The 18,906-nt window shown below is 45.8% G+C and overlaps 5 protein-coding genes across 5 annotated transcripts; 1 reads left to right on the top strand and 4 right to left on the bottom strand.

The window, feature by feature from the left end:
- Positions 1 to 784: 784 nt before the first annotated feature.
- On the bottom strand, positions 785 to 1,686 carry LOC117580444. The gene is made up of 3 exons (XM_034267001.1): positions 1,492 to 1,686; positions 1,032 to 1,435; positions 785 to 965 (listed from the first exon to the last, which is right to left on the bottom strand). Exons 1-3 carry the CDS (start codon positions 1,684 to 1,686, stop codon positions 785 to 787), a joined length of 780 nt encoding a protein of 259 aa, XP_034122892.1.
- A 308-nt stretch (positions 1,687 to 1,994) lies between these two features.
- LOC117579550 lies at positions 1,995 to 3,028 on the bottom strand. The gene is made up of 3 exons (XM_034265468.1): positions 2,739 to 3,028; positions 2,253 to 2,677; positions 1,995 to 2,190 (listed from the first exon to the last, which is right to left on the bottom strand). Exons 1-3 carry the CDS (start codon positions 2,895 to 2,897, stop codon positions 2,019 to 2,021), a joined length of 756 nt encoding a protein of 251 aa, XP_034121359.1. The 5' UTR covers positions 2,898 to 3,028; the 3' UTR covers positions 1,995 to 2,018.
- A 301-nt stretch (positions 3,029 to 3,329) lies between these two features.
- LOC117579362 lies at positions 3,330 to 4,376 on the top strand. Its single transcript, XM_034265196.1, has 4 exons — positions 3,330 to 3,463; positions 3,515 to 3,634; positions 3,690 to 3,970; positions 4,049 to 4,376. The coding sequence occupies exons 1-4, from the start codon at positions 3,362 to 3,364 to the stop codon at positions 4,194 to 4,196; spliced, it is 651 nt and encodes a 216-aa protein (XP_034121087.1). The 5' UTR covers positions 3,330 to 3,361; the 3' UTR covers positions 4,197 to 4,376.
- An 11,503-nt stretch (positions 4,377 to 15,879) lies between these two features.
- On the bottom strand, positions 15,880 to 16,420 carry LOC117579720. Its single transcript, XM_034265713.1, has 2 exons — positions 16,237 to 16,420; positions 15,880 to 16,172 (listed from the first exon to the last, which is right to left on the bottom strand). Exons 1-2 carry the CDS (start codon positions 16,322 to 16,324, stop codon positions 15,949 to 15,951), a joined length of 312 nt encoding a protein of 103 aa, XP_034121604.1. The 5' UTR covers positions 16,325 to 16,420; the 3' UTR covers positions 15,880 to 15,948.
- A 375-nt stretch (positions 16,421 to 16,795) lies between these two features.
- On the bottom strand, positions 16,796 to 18,607 carry LOC117579718 (syntaxin-12). Its single transcript, XM_034265712.1, has 3 exons — positions 18,469 to 18,607; positions 17,437 to 18,190; positions 16,796 to 17,354 (listed from the first exon to the last, which is right to left on the bottom strand). Exons 2-3 carry the CDS (start codon positions 18,098 to 18,100, stop codon positions 17,176 to 17,178), a joined length of 843 nt encoding a protein of 280 aa, XP_034121603.1. The 5' UTR covers positions 18,101 to 18,190; positions 18,469 to 18,607; the 3' UTR covers positions 16,796 to 17,175.
- Between the last annotated feature and the right edge of the window lie 299 nt (positions 18,608 to 18,906).

Here is an 18,906-nt window from a genome sequence, read left to right as displayed (position 1 = left end):
ACTTCATTAGAGAAAGTCCCCCGAGAGACTAATTTTTAGTAGCTTTGTCTTTTGTGTGTGTGTGTGTGTGTGTGTGTGTGTGTGTATTTTGTCAAAGCTAATTAGTACGTAAAGGCATTAACAATGCAGTCCGGCACAGTGATGAATATATGACTGAACCCGAAGACCGAACACCCGAACCCAAGAGCTGCATTTTGAGTGTGAAAAGCATATTTTGTGTGTGAGTTCTTTGTTGGTTGGTTTCCTCAAGTCATTATGACATTGGCATTAGCATAATACGCGTATTATATGCGTATTAATTACAGCGCAGACATTTGCATTTAAACGCCTATTTGTACGCAGGTACACGGGAAAGACACAGACCCAAAAGATGGTGGTGGGTACCCCGGACAGACGCTGTCTAACACTGGCGCGCATTCAGCCCGGTAGCCAAAGCTCGAGCTGTAATTATTGAATTAGAAGACAATAGACCCTAAAGAGGCAGCGCCGCAGATGCGTACGTTTTGATTGTTGGGAGCTGAAGACCACCCGAGCGTAAAGAAAATACCCAAAGATGGTTGCTTGATGGGTAGGTTGAGGCCACACCAGGACAGGCCGAACAAAAAGAGTTATTATCTTCGGATATTTGCATAAATTTCACGCCCCAACAAATGAAATGATCCACAGAGGAAGTCAGCGCATTCTCTCAGATTGTTTGGGAAGCTGCTTCCACCGGGCGATGTGTGTGTTCTAGATGGTATCTTAATGTAATTATCACAATTTTAGAGCTATACCACACTTAGGATCAGCCCAACATTCGGAGGAACTCGCTGCCTAAATGATGAACATCGCTGAAGTGTTGCAGCAATGAGTTGGGGCACCTCTGGAATACCTGATCGCAGTCGGTGCCAGCTGCGCCCAAGCGTTCTGCCTGCAGATAATCGTTGTCCGAATGCTCCGACAAAGTATCCACAGAACTGGAGGGTCTATGAAGAAACAAGAGTATTAGCAAAGAACTCTCTCTGACTCCATTTAGTTGGGCTATCACTTACGTGAGCAGGATGTGGAGTAGTTCGCCCAGCAGGCCATTCCTGTCATCGAACGGAGCTGCCGCACTCTCACAGATGCTCTTCAGGATGCACTCTCGTCCGTGGAGGTTCATGCGAATGGCCAGAGCCTGGAAGGCCTCGTACACCGACCAGCGATAGGTGGCCAGAGCCTGAACATTCTCTTCCATATCCCACGAGGACACACCAAGCTCTTCGTCTGTTTTCTGCATTACCTTCTGGAAGATGGTGGCATTCGCTGGTAGCTTACGTGCCGTGATGTCATGGACATCCTTGACCCTCAATTGTTTGGCGGAATAGGGCAAATAGTAATGCGCCTTGAGCACGTAACCTGTGAGCACGGACTCTATCTTGAGATCCTCCACGGGTATACCGAAGCCAATGATCATCTGTCAAGAAGGGAGCGTGAGAGATCTTTCCTTCGATCCATTGGGGAGTTTCTTACTTGCATTCTGGTGGGATTGGCTCGTGGAAAGATCAGCGGCAGCCAACGGGCTTTACGCACCAGCAGTTCACTCTCACTGTGATGGTTGTGGCTGTCATTGAAGACAGCACCATCAACCAGATAGAGGGAACCAATAAGCACAAGAAATACATTCAGTTTCACATTCATTTTGAGATCCTGGACGGGCAAAGACATGGACCACTCAGCTTCAAAGGCAAATTATGACTGGATGCGGGACTATCGAAATGTTTTCACTTTAACAACCAAATGAATAAAACTTTTTACTTTCTTTGATTAGAAAACCGAAAGTGACATTAGACGCTGGACAATGTGGCACACTTGAGTCACGATCTAGGGTCCAACGGTCTGACCAATGTGCGGGACGTCACTGTGGCCTCAGAGAGAACTTCACGTTCGCCCAATTAGCACCCGGGCTGGGCTCCACATTTTGTCTGCTTTGTTTCTAATCGCCGTTTCCAAGAAGAACACTGAGCGAAAGTTTATGGTTAGACTTTTGGTTTATTAGCTCAAAACAAGACCTTTTCCAAGTTGTGGTGGAGCTCGCTGAAGTGCTGCAGGAGACTCCGGCGGCACTCCTTGAACACCCGATCACAACCGGCACCGGACTGGCCCATCTTCTCGGCATAGTAGTACTCATTGTCCGCATGCTCCGACAATTTGTCCACCGAAGAGGAGGGACTGTAAGGAAAGGGAAAAACTGTATAAGAATGAGTTCGGGTTGCTCTTTGTCCTCCACTTACGACAGCAGAATGTGAAAGAGATCCGCCAAGAGGCCATTGGCAAAGTGAAAGGGTTCCTCGGCAGCCTCGCAAATGCTCTTCAGGACACAGATCCTGCCCTGGTAGCCGAGGCGATCGGCCAGACCCTCCAGTCCCTTGTAGACAGTCCAGCGATAGCTGCTCAGCACTTTGTTCGTTCTCGTCAGCATCTTCCTGGTGTTCTTGCCCAGCTCATCCACGCCGACCAGAAAGTTCTCGAACATGGGCTTCCGCTGCCTGCGGGCACCGGTGATGCCTGGCGTGGCCACCTGTGTAATGGGCAGGGCTGTGGGTGTCCTCAAGTCGTCTGGCGAGATGGGCAGCCAGTACTCCACTTTGAGGACATAGCCCGTGGTCACGGCCTCAAAGTTGAGGTCCTCCAAGGGTAAACCAATGCCGCCAATGAACTGTGGGAGCAATCGAAGGGGTTAGTGGATCAGGATGGTGGTCGGTGTGATCGCTACTAACCATGACACGTGTGGGCGAGGTTGTGGGAAAGATCAGCCAGGGTATGGGCGTTCTCTTGCTGCGCTCGTGCTTGGATAAGCTGCCCAGAGTGGCCATGGCCATGTGCAGCATCTGGCAGAGAACACAGCCCACCGTAATAGTTGCTATTCTGGATTTCATTTGTGTGTTCTTGTTTTTATGATTTTTGCTAAGCGATTCCCCAGCGCGTTGTTAATGCCAGCTCTGGCAGGGGGATACTAAAAAGTATTCTTAATGTTCTTTTTCTAACTCACGGATTTTCTTTTTGATTTCTCAATCAAATCAGCCAGAAGCCATCTACTTTCTCGCGAGTGGAAGAATGCTACACATTCTAGCAATTAGCACCTCTCGCCTCTCCATTTGTGGCGCTCAAAGACGCTCCAAGAGAGGCCCAGAGACGGGGTCATGTGGTAACTGTGTAAATCTTGCATATTCCGGTTCTGTTTTAGCTGCCGTCTGATACCGTAAGCCATTTCTCACTCACTCATTAGAGAGCAGTCTCGTCCAAGCTGCCATTTCTGACGCCCATTTTTGTCTGTCTTCTAACTGATTGTGCAACGTGCAATTTGCAACTGCAACTTAGTTCGCTGAAGGCTCTCCTTAAGATGGGTTCACCGCGCTTTCAAATTTGTTTGGGTCTCCTATTGATCCTCGGTTTAAGGCTCGCGCAGGGTTTTCTCTTCTTTCCACGCCAGGGATCCTTTGGGGTAGGTATTGTTGGGTCCAAAAGTAAATGTAAGCTTTGACTTGCTTTGCAGTTGCTGGCTGCTGTGGCTATACCGCTGGATCTTTCACCCAAAAATGTGTACATGGCCTTCAACTTTGAGTCCAACTATGCGCTGCCCTCAAATGATTCCTACAATCAGTGGATCGATAGGGTGAGCGCCTCCCAAAGGGTACTTTAGATCAAGCAGTTATAATCTTTTTTTTCAGTGGGATCTTGACGATCCCTTCATGGGTGTTCCTGGCAATACTACACCCATCAATGCACGTGATGGCGGCGCCTCCGATGAAGAAAACGAAGTGAGACGCCGTTCGATGAGATCTCCGATACCGTTCAGGCGCCACGACTTCTATCGCAGCATTATCAACTACCTGACCCACTATGGGTACAATGGCTCCTCCTGCCTGCTGCGCACCATTTGCGAGGTCAACGAATCGCCTCTGGATGCCCACAATGGGGTACTGGGCAGCATATTCCAAATTCTATTCATGTGAGTGTCCGTCGTCCAGGGGTCACTGCTAATCACCTTTGGGTTCATCCTCTCTACCTCTTATTCTCTTCTCTCTAGGCCAACGACGAGTGCCGCAGAGCGTCAACTGCAGCACGTGGACGAGCTCTACGAGGCCTCCGATGCGGGCACGAGCGGCTCTGGCTGCTCCAAATACGTGTCCAACTGTGGACACAGTTTGCTGGACCTGATAAGCATTGTGTTGTGAATAATTACCCACCACACACACTAGAACTAACGAAAAACTGAAAACTTTAAGTGCAGCTAGTGGGAAATTTGGCACAAAAGAGAAATTTTAAGTGCCCCGCTATGAGACACAGAACTTTGTTCGGGATTAAAGAGGTGTCGTATAAGCAATAAAGTTTCTAAGATGTTCACCCGTACAACAGACAGACCCATAAAGACGCTCCCCAAGCAGTTGTCCTGGCTGAGGAATGATGTTGCCTCCTGCGGCGTAAAATGTTTTAATTTTCGCTTAAAGCGCTTAAAGACGACGACGCAGTGGCCCGGCAACAAAGCAGATGACGAGCTCAGGGCAAAGGAAAAAGGAGTCCTAAGCTGGCAGCATGGTTTCGGGTTAGGGGTTTCGGTTTTTGAGGTTTTTTGCTTAATATTGGACATGTGTGTTGAGCGTCCCTGCTTTATATTTTTGAGATGCCGATTCTCTTCTTTCCGCTCCTTTCTTGTGCCTCTTTGATCGCTTTTTCCGCTTCTTTTGTGCAAATTGTATTCCCGAGGCCTCCAGCCTTTGTCTGAGTGTGTTTTGCGGTCTCCTTTTGCGTCTCTTCAGGAGCCTGAGCCTGAGCCTGTCTATCAACAATGGTGAGTGGTGAGTGGAGTCTCTTATATTTTTGTTTTTCTGTTTTTTGTTTGTTTGTTTGTTATTTCTTTGATTCGATTTGCCGCCTTTAGGGAGCCTCATCCGTCCGCAGAGATGGTGAGAGCGAATTACGCCTTCTTTGATTTTGGCAATCCATTGAAATCATAATTAGAAGACAAATGATTCCTCCTTTCGGTTCCACTCCTCGAACAATGGCAAGGCATCGAAGCTGAAGTGCTTATGCACGCCAGAGTTTGAGAAAGGTTTAAGGAATATCCCAAAGAAACTTGATCACTAATAAGCTTAGGCGAAGGCACAGGGGTGGAAGATATTTGTGAAGTTTGGATGGAAAGATCAGAGTACCCCTAACAGACATATTTGTGCATGATTGCAGGAGAATATGTATTCGTTATTAAAATTCACTCTTTATTTCCACTCACTCTGCCTTACAAGCTAAGGCTAGAGGGCGCTTACAGCGCTGTAAAGGGAAGCGGCCACATGCTGTTAACAGTCTGTTAACCTGCTCTGCTAACAACGCTGTTGTTCTCGAAGTAGGGTCGACACTGCGCACACAACAGACACGAAGTCCAAAACGTTTCTTGCTTCTCTGCCGCTGCGGCAGCTGAGAATTTGTGCATGAAAATACGAAGCTATTCCCCATGAAGCAACTATAAAGGAGGGCCCGTGGGCTCCTGAATGGGAAACGCAACAATGCTGTCAATAACTGCAAGTGAAAGGGCGTGCAGAGAGGGAGAGAGAGCAACTTTACTATAACAAGAGTATGTGCTGCTCATAATTGCGTCCCAAAATGGTCGTCGGGGGGAATTTACCCGAGGAGCTCTGCTGCCGACTGGCCCTCCTTTATAGTTGCTTCATGCTATTCCCTATCGCCTCAGCGGTTGTCTATGCATAAGCCGAAGCCGCACGAAGCTTTTACGCGACAGCGCTGCTCGTGTTCCATGCACAGAGCATAGAACGCCTCCCGTCTCTGTTTTAGAATCCATGAAACCATTGTGATCCATCTTACCATATCTATTTTTCCATGCTCATCAAAGATCCTTAACAACTCTCAAACTCATATCCAACAAAAGTGATCCATCTCTTCCTTCATAAATCTCCCTCTCGTATCTATATTGCCACAGAATGCCATCCCAGCCTTGTATATATTTCTATGCTGTGTCTCATCTTGTCTATATCTCAATTGCTTGGGGCTCATAAACCTCACGCACAACCATCAAATGTGATCCATCTCAGATCGAGATGCCTACAATTTTTATGAGGTTTTTCGTCTGCTCTTTTCGTCACTTCGACAAGGGAATGGGAGGGAGGGAGGATGTCAAAGTTGTCGCCACTGATTTACGGCCAGGGAGAGTTGTCAGTTCATTTCTGAGTGTGTTTTTCTGTGTTTTAAAACTTGGCATTGACATTGGCTCCATAACATTTTAATGGGGTGCTGGCAGGTGCTAAGGAGGTTCTTCGCTCTCTCTCTCGCTTCCTGTTGCGGTTAGCTCCAGCCGCAGTCTAGGGGGAATTGGCAGCTCTGGTTTCTGTCCCTTTGCCTTTGGGGGCTGGTTCAAATTGATTTGTAATTAGTTGCAGTTGCAGTCAACAATGTGATTATCTCGGCATTTGGCATGGGCTCTCCACCACAAGAGTAGCCGGAGGTGGAGCTGTAGCTGGAACAGAAGGTGGAGCAGCGGCAGCGGTCTAAGGTTACACAGATGTGCGCAGGCGTGGCCCAGACCTCATCTCATCTCATCTCATCTCGTTTCAAGAAGCGCATCCACTTGAGGCTCGGTCGTGTGCATAAATTATATCCAAGGCTAAACATTAGCCCGGGCAATTGACAGCTCCCTTAAGTAGTCATCTATCCATGACACATGTACATGTCCATGTACATATGGACAAGGATGTAGGGGAGGGCACTGAGTAACTTGTAAACGCATCTGTGGCCAGGGATCCTGTGGACAGCCGATCCTCTGCCATGTGTCAGCAACTGTGGCCGCTCTGCGATATCCCATTCACAGCCGCTGACAGTCGTTCGGGCTCGGATTTGGTTTCGGTTTTTGTGGTGTAAATCATTGAATGGGATTTGTCAACCATTTTGCGGTTTCCATTTAATGAATACTTTTCGCCCGTCCATCTGTGTGCTCCTCTTTTTTCATGCTCTTTCAGAGCAGTTATTAAATTAGAGTTTAATCCAGTGCGGACACGGCTCTGTGCACATTAATTGAATTCATAAATGAGCAGTTTATATGATATTTATAAATTAACTAATTACCGTATCATTCGATTGTTGTGCTGTTTTTATTTGTGGCAGTTCACTCCTCTGGCGGCTTTCAACAATTGGATTAAATTTCATAATGCAAACTGGCAGTTAAATCGCCGCATTTAAAAATGCCAGCAAAAACAAAAAAATCAAAAAAGTGTTTCAGCGTTAGACAGCGTTGGGGATTCTCGGTTTATTTTAATTATCTTAATCGAATGAGTTTTATGAGCTTAATGCGAATCTATATGTGACAGGAATAATTGCGGGCAAACACTAATGGATTAAGTAGGGCATTTGCAATCGCATTAAATGGCGTTCTATTGCTGTTTATTATTGATGCCAGGATTGCCTCAGCTTTCTTCTTTAATAACTGAATGCATGTGAGCGTTTCTTAAGCTGGAAAATTACAATTTGCCAGCTCTTATCGAACCGAAATCTTAATGAAGAACTTGCTGTGTTCTCCCATGAATTTTGTGATTAGTTTCAAGCGACTTAGCAGCACCGCATCCTAATAACCATTTCAAATTGATGGGAAGAAGTCTAATGAAAAAACAGAATCATTAACCGCCGTCCCACAAGTTTTTTATCGGGCAACATCAACACCTTAATTTTCCCTCTTTTTATTTGAGTACAGACATCCCTGTCAGCGTCATCATTCATATTCATTGTCGGTCATATGAATAATGTCAAATAATTTCATTGCATCAGGTCCAAGGTTAACCCTGAAGGCAGCTCTGGCTGGCTGCATTTATATTTTGATCGATTGCAGGCCAAAAGCTGAAACTACTTTGACATTAATTGACTGCCAAATATGCACAAGCGCATGAAATTATGGAAAATCTTATTAAAGTCAACCCATCACAGCCCCAAGCCCAACCCCTACCTTTCGGGTTTCCCCTGTAAAAATCTACTCATCCAAAGTTCATAAATGCTAATGTGCCCCGCAGCCTGACGATGATTGATGGTCGGTCGTCTCAGACGCCAGGGCGATGGCGAAGGCGAAGGCGAAGGAAGAAAGTTTCTGGGCGGATGAGCGGGTTTGAGAGGGTTCTCCCATTTGCCGCACAGAATGCGCAAAATTATGCGGACAACACAAAAACCAGGATCAATCCTTGATGAAATGTATACATTTCGCCTTTATTCTCCTGCCGTGGTTGCTCTGGCCAATGCTCCTATTTAAGCCAATTTAATCCCAAACCGGCTTAGGACATTGTAAGATCTGGGATTAGGCCATGTTGCAACATCTTTTCCGCCGAAGATTTAGTTGTTATGCGGTGGCAAATATTTGGCCCAGAGGATTTTTGTTTGTAGGCGGTGTTCCCCTAATGATCTTTATGCCCAAAAAGGAAATCAGATTTTCCAGTTCCTGGGAAACTAAACTGAGAGACAGCGAGTGAAAGGAAATATCCTTTTGTCCTTCCTGTCTGTTTGTGGGTTCCCTTCTTCGACTCTTATCTCGTTGGCTCTTCATTTGTCCGTTTTATTTGGCCTCTGGCACGTGTCCTGTTTTTTTTTTGCTTGCCTCAAGTTCACACTCGGCAGACAGCAGACATCACAGAGGACCCTCTGCTCCCTCCACTCCCACTTCTATTTTGGGTGGTTTCCTTTTTTCCTATTTTTCCATGTGTCTATTGTAGTCCACAGCGCATAATTTTTCACTCGCTTGTTTGTGGCGTATCCTCTGCTGGGGGATACCATATTTTTTACCATGTGTGGGTTGATAAATTTGCTTAGATTATTATCCTGGAGATCCTGGTGTGTGGTCTGCCCTGCTTTGCTTGCTTGCTTGCTCGCTCGCTCGTTGTTATCTCCCTGTCGTAATTAGTCTGGAGCTTGTTTGCGCCGCATTTACACAAAATGCTTTTCCAGGCGCCTCACGCACCCAGGCAGAAGCAGTCTTTTGGGGGGGGGGGGCTCAGTATTCAGACCGAAAGATGGGCTAGGCCTGGTCCGAGTCCGAGTGAGGGTCCTGGACCCTGACGTGTGGCATTTTGTCGAGGCAAATTGCTCGGGCATTCACATACACTGCTCATTTTGTTTAGTTGAGAATACTTGAGGTTCTAATAGATAACCCAAGAAACGGCATATCTCAGAGCGAAAGAGAGAGAGAGAGGGAGTGTGGTCTCACCTCCGTCAAACTTACAACCTTTTAGCATAAATTTCTTCAGTCAAGCACGACAGGAAGTCGCCGGCAAACGGCGCCCTTAACCGCAGCCGCAATTTCCATTAGCAGCCTAGGAAGAACCATCGTCACATGTGGGATGTTTGCGTGTGTGTGTGTGTGTGTGTGTGTGGATGGTCCCCAAGAACATTTGACATTTTAAGGAGCGCCAAGTGAGTTGGCAGGATCGCAGGTAAAAAGTAAAGGTAAAAGCCCCCAGACAAACAGCAAGAGAGAGAGAGAGAGAGCCTCGCCCATGGATATGTCAACTGTTTTTAGCACGCACAATTTGAGGGAAAGGCAAACACAGAGCAGGGAAATATTCTCCAAGGTAACATGAATATATAACCGATGGACTCGAGCGTTAAATACACATCGGAGAGATTGGCAGGGGAGCAGAACGGTACCTGCTCCAGTTCCACACCTGTGGGAAGAGCTCGAATTACAAATGCAATGTTGAAATAGAAATTAAATGCCGGGGAAAACCACATTTTAGACAAATGCCAGAGCGAACATATCAGCTTTCAGGAGGCAGGAGGCAGGAGGCAGGAGGCAGCATCCCCGCAGCCTCTGGCAGGTATCCTCTGAATCAACCACAACATATACACCTACTTCCTCTGCACTCAATTGACACCCGAGAAGTTTGCCAAAATGTACAAAAAAATGTAAGCAGGGACGGGGGCGAAGACTCAACCACAATGCCAAGGAAGTTGCGGCCCGAACAGGAACCAGCCAAAAAAAAACAAAATAAAACACTTGGCTGAGAGGAAATGCGGCCTGCTGCCGGCTGCTGGCTGCCTTCGATCGAAGTGATAGATAGGAAATAAGTCTCTTCCTTGCTATTGATTTTGAATGCGATTTACGATACGGTTTAAACTGCAGATTATTCGATTTTGCCCAAAGGCAAAAGGTACATTTAGTGTACAAAGCAGCTCAGATTGAAGATTGATCTCCCGGGTGCACAATCCAACCTCAAATGGAAGTACTTCAGAGTTCTTCCGAGTATTGGAATTTCCCAAAAACAGGGAGAATCAAACTCACAAATCAAACTCCGCTTTCTGGACAGTCCACATTAATAACGCTTCAGTGGAGCAGAGCCGACAATGGACTAGGACCAGGACCCATTACCCCCATACCCCTAGCTGTACCAGCAGCAAATGCTTTTCAATAAAAGTTTCCCAAATCGATGCCGACAAAGGATGAGGAGTGGCCAACAGAACAATTGGCCCAACAAAAGAAGGGCACAATTACAGCGCACATTTGATTGCCGAATGTACAGGAGAGAGTCCTGCTCCTGCTCCTGCTCCTGCTCTTGGCAATTGCATTTGTCAAGAGCATTTTGCAACTACACGGGCCAATGGACGGCAGGCGGAGCAGCAGACCAGACTCCAAGCCAGGAGGAGTACAGGCCAGGAGTCGAACAATTAGTCCACGCCCTCGAGAGCTGTTCTTACACCTGGTAATTGCTCCGCAAAAACTTCTTGTAATTTTTCTTTAACGAATCTCAAATGACTTTCCGACCCTTTTGTCCTCTCCAGGCCATTGTTGACCGCATCTCCCGTGGACTCCTGTGGCTCGCACTTTGGGTTTCCGTTTCGGTTTTGGCCTCGGTTTCGGCCTCGGCCTCGGCTTGAGGCATTTTTCAGCTGCTTCCCCTAGGCAAGTGTGAAGACGAGACTCGTAAAAATCAGCTTACTATATTAAAACTGCAGCGACATTTATGGCATTGATCTAACAAAATGTTCATTCCTCTTGTTTGGTTTACTGATTGGCTCCTCTGCAATTGGTCCTTGATGATTAATGCATTGTCCGACTCCACCTCCGTCCAGAGAACAATTTCTGCCAAACTCTGTTTCTATTGCGGCATTGTGCGTCTGTAGGCGTTGGTCCCCTTTCAGATGATCCCTTTGTCCTTGGGCCAAAGTGCACCTTTTCTTTACACCATTCGTGTAGAGGCGGCGGACTCTTTGGGTTTCTTTAATTCTTTTACAATGACCGATGGATGACTTTGGAATTATTCTGTTGTGAGCTGGCAGCTGAATGTGATTCCAGGGAACTTCTTATTTTGGTTTTTATATTGCTGGAGTTGATAAAGGTTTCTTTTTTCTCACGTAAGCTTTAACACACTTTGTTTTATAACTTTCATTTTCTTAATGAATTTCCATCGTTTAGCCTTAAATCCATGAGCCCCAAACCGCAACTTATTTGTTTTCCATTATCCCTTTTGGGTCAATCAGGTATACCCTGTAATAAGCATCTGTTCGAGCACTTAGTGGGGCACTTAGTCCCCGAAGACTTAACATTTTGATGGATTTTCAATAAGCCCTTCTCTCCATTCATCCGAGAATCGCTTTGGTTGATGACACAGTCCATCAGGGCTCATTATGGGCGGATTCGGGGGACTCTGAATGAGAATCCGCTTTCGCAAAGAGCCCAATTAGAGAGTGCAAGATGAGTTTAAAATTGAATTTAAAATGCATCAGACTGTTTACCGTAATAATATCGACACATTTATGGGGCCGATCCCCACTCTGACTTGCCCTCGAGGGCGCAGGCGCATTACACTTCGGTCCTTATCCTCATCCTGGTCCTTGGTCTTGGTCCAGCACGAACTCCAGGTGCTATACCTTAATGAGCTTTTGTTTCTGACATTCAGGCCTGCGGCCAGCGCTATCTGTATCTGTCTCTCACTTCTTCGGCCTGGCCTGGCTTAAATAAATTTAAAACCTGCCGGATTTCGGCTTACTCCTTCGAAAGAGGGGGGACAGATGTTTCAGCTCTGCTTTTTTCTGCGAGCTTTATGCCTCGTTTTGTATATGTGTTGCCTTCTCCTCTTGCTCTCCTCTCTCTCTGGCACTCGTGCTGACTGAGTTAACTGATATTATGGATGCTTTATTATTGCTGTGTGCAGTGTGCAGTGTGTTGGTGCAGTACCTGTACCGATGCCCATGTATATATTCCTGCATCTGTTATCCTGACAGCAGGACTCACCCGCACCCGCACCCGCACCCGCACCAGCACGCTGGGGAGGTAATCGATCTCATGTGGTTTATTTACATCCGTTATGGAAATTCACTTTTCGCTCGGTCTGCTTTTGTTTTATGAATTGGCTTTGTAGTCTCTGCGTCCTTCGTCCTGCGTGCTCCCCCGCTGCTTGTATTGATGACAATTGCAGTTTTTGGCATGCAGCTGGGCACATTTACATCCGCTTGCTGCATGTGCCCCTCTCTTTTTAACAGCAGATTTTTTCGCTCTTCTCTTGTCTCTCTGCCTCTGCCTCTCCCTGTCTTTGTTTTTCTTTGTGGAACCAGAGAATATTCGTGTTCAGGCGGAAGTGAAATACTTCTCCCCGCTCTTTAATATTTTATTTTGGCAAATAATGTCCGGATAGCGAATAGATAGCACTAGCTGAATGGTGGGGAAATTGCTCTTAAAGTAAGACGAGTTCGGGTATTAGTAGTACCGCTGTACCTTTTCCGCTAAAAGACATTTCAGATAGTTAAGGCTCTGCTCGTGATCATTCGTTATGGTATATTACGCAGAAACTTCTATTATCTTTACACAGAAGTTCTCACAATAGTTCTCACATTGAGCACACCTCGATGCGCGTTCTGGAAATGTAAATGTAAGTCATTTACTGCCGAAACCATTATGTAGTCTTGAGACATTCATATACGTTGTATGTTTTATGGAGCACAACGTGGAGGATATCAAACTGTATCTACAAGTCCAATTTAATTATAGGCCACGCAAGGCTCATCAAAGTTTCTGCAGCGACTGTTGCAGGTGCAAATGCAGAACCTTCCTTCCTTCTGACCAGTCGCCGGTCGCCAGTCGTCAGCGATCCGAGAGCTCATTTTCGGTTCCACATTATTATTATCTACGCTTTGAGCCGCGCTGAGTCCGGTTCGGGTTCGGGTTCGGGTTCGGTTTGGGACAGCCGACTACGCGGACCGCTCTACAATTCATTTGCAAAGCGTATCCAAAAATGTTGATGGGATTATTACATGTTGTTGATCTCGAGCGAGCGAGCGAGCGAGCGACTGGGGACTGTGACTAGGGACTGGGGACTGCGGCTGCAGGTGGAATCTCTCAATGGCCGGGCAGGTCTTTATCTTTTTAATGTTGTGGATTGCTTTGTGTTTCTTTTACCCCTGCTTGTTGTTTTTCTTTTTTGGTTTTAAGCATTAATTTATGTATTAAAAGTTAGAAATCCGTGTGGACAGGTGAATCTTTGGTTGCCTTCCCTTTTTCCACACATTCTCTCAGGGTAGCCAAGGTGGAAATTTAATGTATATTATTGGTAGCTGAGGATTTTGAGAGAGCGATTCCTGAGTGAGAAATATAGAAAGAGTAAATGAAAACATTTCCCAAAGCGAATCGGTACGGTTCTCGCTATTTACCCTTCAAATATAATCCCCCAGACAAAAGCGTAAAAAACCCAACAGCGGATCACTGAATAACCGAATGCATTCCAATGCAGTCTAAGTCCTAGCTCATTGTCATTCATCATATAAATCAAAATTCACACCGAGACAGGACATGGACATGGGCACAGCCTCGCTCCACCTGAACCATGAACCAAAGCATTCGATTGTATGCAAAAAAATACAGCAAAACAATAATGAAAATGGATTCGAATTTCGAATGGAGTGAAATGCCGCAGGTGGCCGCAAACAGTCGGCCTGGCCTCGCTGTCCCGTTTGTAGTCGTCGCTCGTTCGCTTTTCAAGTGTTTGCCTTTGCAGTTGGACAAATTTACATGCGCGCCTCGCACACAATGAGACGGCGGCCGACCAACCAGAATGGCCTGGCCGTGGCCAGGATGGGGCGACTTTAGGTAGCCGGTGGCACTGCACCGCATCGTACAGCATTCAGCGGCAGAGCGCTACTATATCTGGAATGTCCGCCACTGGGACACACGTCGATATTCAAATAGTGTCCCCGACCAGCTGAAGGTATCCCAGCAAATACACACAAATAGGCTGTGTGTGTCTGTGTGTACATCATTTAAACGATGGAAAAATGTAAAGGGATGTTGTCCGGTGGTGTGATTTCCGCTTTGGACATTACTTTATCCTTTGTGAGTGCGAAAGTGTGTGAAAGGTGTCCGTTCCCTTTGTTGAAAATATTTTAATTAAATGGACTGAGTTAAGCCGTGTGGGCAGGCAGAGAGATGCGATCTGAGAGAGAGAGAGAGAGCTGAACCGCTGCAGCGCAATTGCAAATCAATCAATTCCAGGCAAATGCGGTCAAAATGCAATACTCCATTAAATAAGCCATAAAACGGAATGCCGAAATGTCGAAAGCCAGACAAACAATCACGAAAAACAGAAACAATTTCTTTGTAGTGGAAAATGCGAATTCCAAGCTTGGTTTAAGGTAGAAGTGCATTTTTAAAAGCTTTTCCGATTGCCCAAATAGCCAAGTGTTTCTGGTTATGCCCAGCAATTTGTTTGCCATTTCTGAAAGCGCTTTACGTTATGACAGTTGATCAAGTGAGACGTTACATTAAAAGCATACCCAAGCGGTTAGGATGTAGCTCTATGCAGAGTAGATGCTGTTTGATACCCTACTCAATAGTAACTCGTATATATGTAATGCATTTTGATGTCCCCTCGAAAAATGTGTCTCATTCGGGACCAAATTGTATTTCATTAAGTTTAGACGTTCTTTACTGGCAGAACTAATACTCCCACATTATGCGGGTAGAAGTGTTGGTTAGGTGCAAAAAAAACACAAATGCCTGCTATCAAATGCTCCTTTTCAACACTCGCACTAAAATTGCATATCAAAAAGGCCACTCCCCCCCCCCCCCCCCCCCCCCCCCCCCCCCACGACAAAACCCCATCTTCACCCCTGTCCCAACAAGAAGAGAACGACAAAGANCATTTGCATGCATTGCTGAACAAGCAGAGAAGGACACTTGAATTTCGTGCAGCCAAAACTAAAAACGCAAAACGTTAAAAAAACGACAAAAGCGCAGCGGAGTAGGGTAGGGGCAGGGCAGGGCTTCTGTCACCTCACCTGTTTTTAGCGAGAGATGAGCAAGGGGAGGCAAGAGGGTGGCTCATTTGCATGCGATTGAAAGCGCGGAATCAAAGTGCATAAAAAGGAAAAACAACAAGCAATTGGCAATGGATTTTCCTGGGTTTTTAGTGTGGGGGGGGCGTGAGGTGGGTGTGTGAGTGCGGGATGCTGGCTAATTAAAAGCACATCAAAAGCGCACAGAATTTGCATAGCAAACGAAACGAAACGCGAAAATTAAATAGAAATTGTTAGTTGCACTTTTTTCCCTTTACGTTTCGTTTCCTCAAAGCTGCTGCCAATGCCAAAAAAAATATATAAAAACTTTGTCATGAATAGCCGACTGTCGTTGTCGTGGGTTCGTGCGAGGAACACGCGGCAGGGACAGATCGTCCAATAAATGTCAGCGGAACAAACTTTGTTCGCCAACTATTTTTATAATTAAACAAACTGATTGTGATAAGTAGGAAGCTGACTGCAAAACTTATTTCAATGGAGCACTGCAAGGTCTCGGCATAAATTAGAAAAACGTCAAAGTTCTCAAACATTTTTTTGAAGGCCCAAGGCCTTGAGAGCGCCTGTTTGCCTTTGACACACTCAAAAACTTCTGTACAGTCCATTGGCATACATATACAAGGCTTTAATTGAGTGCTATATACAAAGATTATTTAACTACAAACTAAATTATTCTACAGGTTTGGTTGCGTTTGTGCTGGTTGCGGCTGCCGCTGCCGCCTGTGAGGCGTGATGCTTGGCCACAGCCTCCTGGGCTTTGCTCAGTTGAATGTATCCTTCGTGGGCCCGGGATCGCAGCTCACTCTCCACGCTCTTGTTCACAGACTTTGAAATTACTGCCTTGATCTTCTGTGTCTCATTGAACTTGCCCTTCTTAGCCTGAATGGGTGCATCTGTAAAACAACAAAAATAATGATAAACAATGTGCTGGACAGCAGGCAACTTGTTGCTACTCACTGGAACGGCGTGTGAATGCTGCTTGCTTTTGCTTCTTCTTTTGCATGGCAGCCGGCATCTTGGCTTTCTTGAATTTCCCCTGTGGCATCTTGAATAAGTAGTTTTTTGTATATTTATAATTTATAAAACGAAAATCGCAGCACGTTGTTTTGGTTGGTTGTGAGTGTGGCCGTACGCTGATGGCTGCTATCGAAACATATATATCGATTGCTTTTTTGAGCTGCCAACTTTGCCTACCATTGGAACAGCTGTTCGCAACACAAAGGCGCACACATTTAAAAAAATGAAATTATTGCCAAAACAATTTGTTCAGTGATAATATCTCGTATTGATACTAGTATTTATTTCAAGATACACTTATAATTGATGTATTTTGGGCCATAGTTGTTTGTTTATTTTCGATTGCAGGCTCGCTTAATTATAACTTGAATTATTTAACATATATTTTGTTTGCATACTGCTTGCTTTTAAGTTTAAACTAATAAACTAAATACAAGGTGGTTGGTTACATTCAATGCCAAACTTAAGTTGTTCGCAATAATCTTTTCGTTTCGTTTTGTTTTTTGTTCAACAAGAAATGAGTAACATTTAAAAGCGCTGAATAATTGGTTTACATATGCCAGTTAAATGGGATTTTAATTATCCATGTGTGTGTTTGTTTGTTTGTTTATGTGAATGTGTGTATATTATATTTATAAATATTGTATTTCCGTTTAGTTCTCTCTTTTCTTGTTTTCTTGTTATTTTGTTGTCTTTGCTCACTTGGTGATTAAACAGAGTTTTTAACGTTTCAATTTTGTTTTTGTTGTTTTTTTATATAAATTGTTTTACAAAAATCATTAATTATACTCATATATGCATCCGTATGCGTGTGTGTGTGTGTGTGTGTGTGTGTGTGTGTGTGTGTGTGTTTGTTTGTGTACAATATAAATAAAACAATTAACTGTTCAATTTGGCAACAATAATGCCAGTTACGATTAAACCTATTATCACAGCAATCACTAAGAGGATCAGAATCTTGCGACGATAGCTCTGGCGACTTCTAGCCGCCTTGGCCAACTCCGAATGTCCATCCTCCACATTGGTGGCGGTCTGCTCAATACTGTTCTCAATGAAATCTATCGCAAAAACAAAGGACAGGGCAGATTACATCAGTTTAGACTTTAAAATCAAGAATTTCCACTCTCTGTGGGTACTCACCCATCTGTTCTCCCTGCTCGTGCACCAGTCCACTCAGCTTGGTGAATATCTGGTTCACATCGATGATATCAGACTCGATTTGCTCCACCTGACGGTGGCGCTCCACCAGCAAGTCGTGCTCCTGCTGCAGGCCAGCCTGCTCCTGGCGCTGCTGCTGCAGCAGCTCGGCCCGCGCAGACACCTCCGACTCGTGCTCGGAGCCCAGAGCCCGCTGATAGCTCTGTCGCATGGCGGCCGAGATGCTGCGCTGCAAGTTGGAGTATTTCTCGACCACATTGTGAAACTCGCGCGTCAGCTTCTCAAGCTGGAGTTTCTGCTGGCGATCGCCGTGCCGGACGACGGCTTGCAGGCGCTGCAGGTCCACGGTGATGGTCTGAATTCTGCCATTGGTCTTTGTGTTGATGCTGTGCACTTTGTCCCGCAACGACGGCAGATCCTTGGGCGTGCCAATCAGCTTCAGCTGCTTCTCCAGCTGCTTGGTGCTGAAGAGGACAGCCGTGATGTTGTGTCCGATGTCCTCGCTGAGGGACATGAACTCTGTGGGACTGAAGCCGGAGGAGCCACCGGGCGCAGCGAAGCTCACTTCGGGCGTGATACTCTCACCCGTTGCACCGTAATCGCGGTGCGGGGCTCCTCCCGATGGATTGTTCAAGGCCTGGGACATGTCTGCTGCTACTACTGCTAATGCTTCTGCTGCTGCTCTGCTGCTGTTGTTTTGTGCTCGCTGGGCAGGCTCGATGACGCGTCTGTACGGCTAAGTAGAGTAATAGATAGTTGAAAATGGGGCGACAAATAAACCAGCAGACGGTTCGCGTTCACTTCACGTTGGGTTGCTCTGCATTACACAAACAAACAAACAAACAGACAGACAAATCCCTACAAATGATTCACATATGAAGAAGTGCTCGTTGCTTTTGTTGTTCTTTCCACACACGAACTTATCAACATATGATGTGTAGGCATGTGTGTGTGTGTGTGAGTGTGTGTATCAGTAAGGGAACTTGCAGGCACACAAACACAGCGCATACTTACACTTGTGGGGGCGGCAGGTGGAGGGTAATAGCAACAGCTTTCCTATGGTTTCCGCCTGGCAGCAAGATTTAGTTACCTAGGATTTATATATATTTTTTTTGGTATTTAATCGCTGCCGCGAAATTGGATGGTCGCACGATGAGTTGACCAGGTACTTCAGTTCGATGATGGGGCTGTCGATATTTTCTGGACTATCGATGGTTGTTAATGAGACCATGCATGGTGTTGCATTGGTATATTATTATAATTTAAACAATATGATGCTTAGTTTAAAGTGTGGTCGTGTGTAAGACTTTAACAAAATATATAGCAGTGGAATGGATTGTTGTGTATGATAGCTGTAGATGTGTATTGCAACAGAAGGTTGCCTCAGAAAGTAGGAACAACAGAAGGTTGCTCCTCAAGTGACTTCCGTTGGCACCGAGTTAACCCGATCTG

This window comes from Drosophila guanche, unplaced genomic scaffold (genome assembly GCF_900245975.1).
Source record: "Drosophila guanche unplaced genomic scaffold, DGUA_6, whole genome shotgun sequence".
Lineage (NCBI taxonomy): Eukaryota > Metazoa > Arthropoda > Insecta > Diptera > Drosophilidae > Drosophila > Drosophila guanche.
This window is presented reverse-complemented; position numbering and strand designations above follow the sequence as displayed.

Bases quoted from the DNA above. Each gene is read 5' to 3' on its own strand.
- LOC117579718 (XM_034265712.1), bottom strand. From the start codon at position 18,100: ATGTCCCAGGCCTTGAACAATCCATCGGGAGGAGCCCCGCACCGCGAT. The intron at 17,355-17,436 runs GTGAGTACCCAC...TTTTTGCGATAG, and splicing joins CGAGCAGGGAGAACAGATGG to ATTTCATTGAGAACAGTATT.
- LOC117579720 (XM_034265713.1), bottom strand. From the start codon at position 16,324: ATGCCACAGGGGAAATTCAAGAAAGCCAAGATGCCGGCTGCCATGCAA. The intron at 16,173-16,236 runs GTGAGTAGCAAC...GTTGTTTTACAG, and splicing joins AGCATTCACACGCCGTTCCA to ATGCACCCATTCAGGCTAAG.
- LOC117580444 (XM_034267001.1), bottom strand. From the start codon at position 1,686: ATGTCTTTGCCCGTCCAGGATCTCAAAATGAATGTGAAACTGAATGTA. The intron at 1,436-1,491 runs GTAAGAAACTCC...CCTTCTTGACAG, and splicing joins CCAATCCCACCAGAATGCAA to ATGATCATTGGCTTCGGTAT. The intron at 966-1,031 runs GTAAGTGATAGC...GTTTCTTCATAG, and splicing joins CTACTCCACATCCTGCTCAC to ACCCTCCAGTTCTGTGGATA.
- LOC117579362 (XM_034265196.1), top strand. From the start codon at position 3,362: ATGGGTTCACCGCGCTTTCAAATTTGTTTGGGTCTCCTATTGATCCTC. The intron at 3,464-3,514 runs GTAGGTATTGTT...CTTGCTTTGCAG, and splicing joins CACGCCAGGGATCCTTTGGG to TTGCTGGCTGCTGTGGCTAT. The intron at 3,635-3,689 runs GTGAGCGCCTCC...CTTTTTTTTCAG, and splicing joins ACAATCAGTGGATCGATAGG to TGGGATCTTGACGATCCCTT.
- LOC117579550 (XM_034265468.1), bottom strand. From the start codon at position 2,897: ATGAAATCCAGAATAGCAACTATTACGGTGGGCTGTGTTCTCTGCCAG. The intron at 2,678-2,738 runs GTTAGTAGCGAT...TTGCTCCCACAG, and splicing joins CCTCGCCCACACGTGTCATG to TTCATTGGCGGCATTGGTTT. The intron at 2,191-2,252 runs GTAAGTGGAGGA...CTTTCCTTACAG, and splicing joins CTCTTTCACATTCTGCTGTC to TCCCTCCTCTTCGGTGGACA.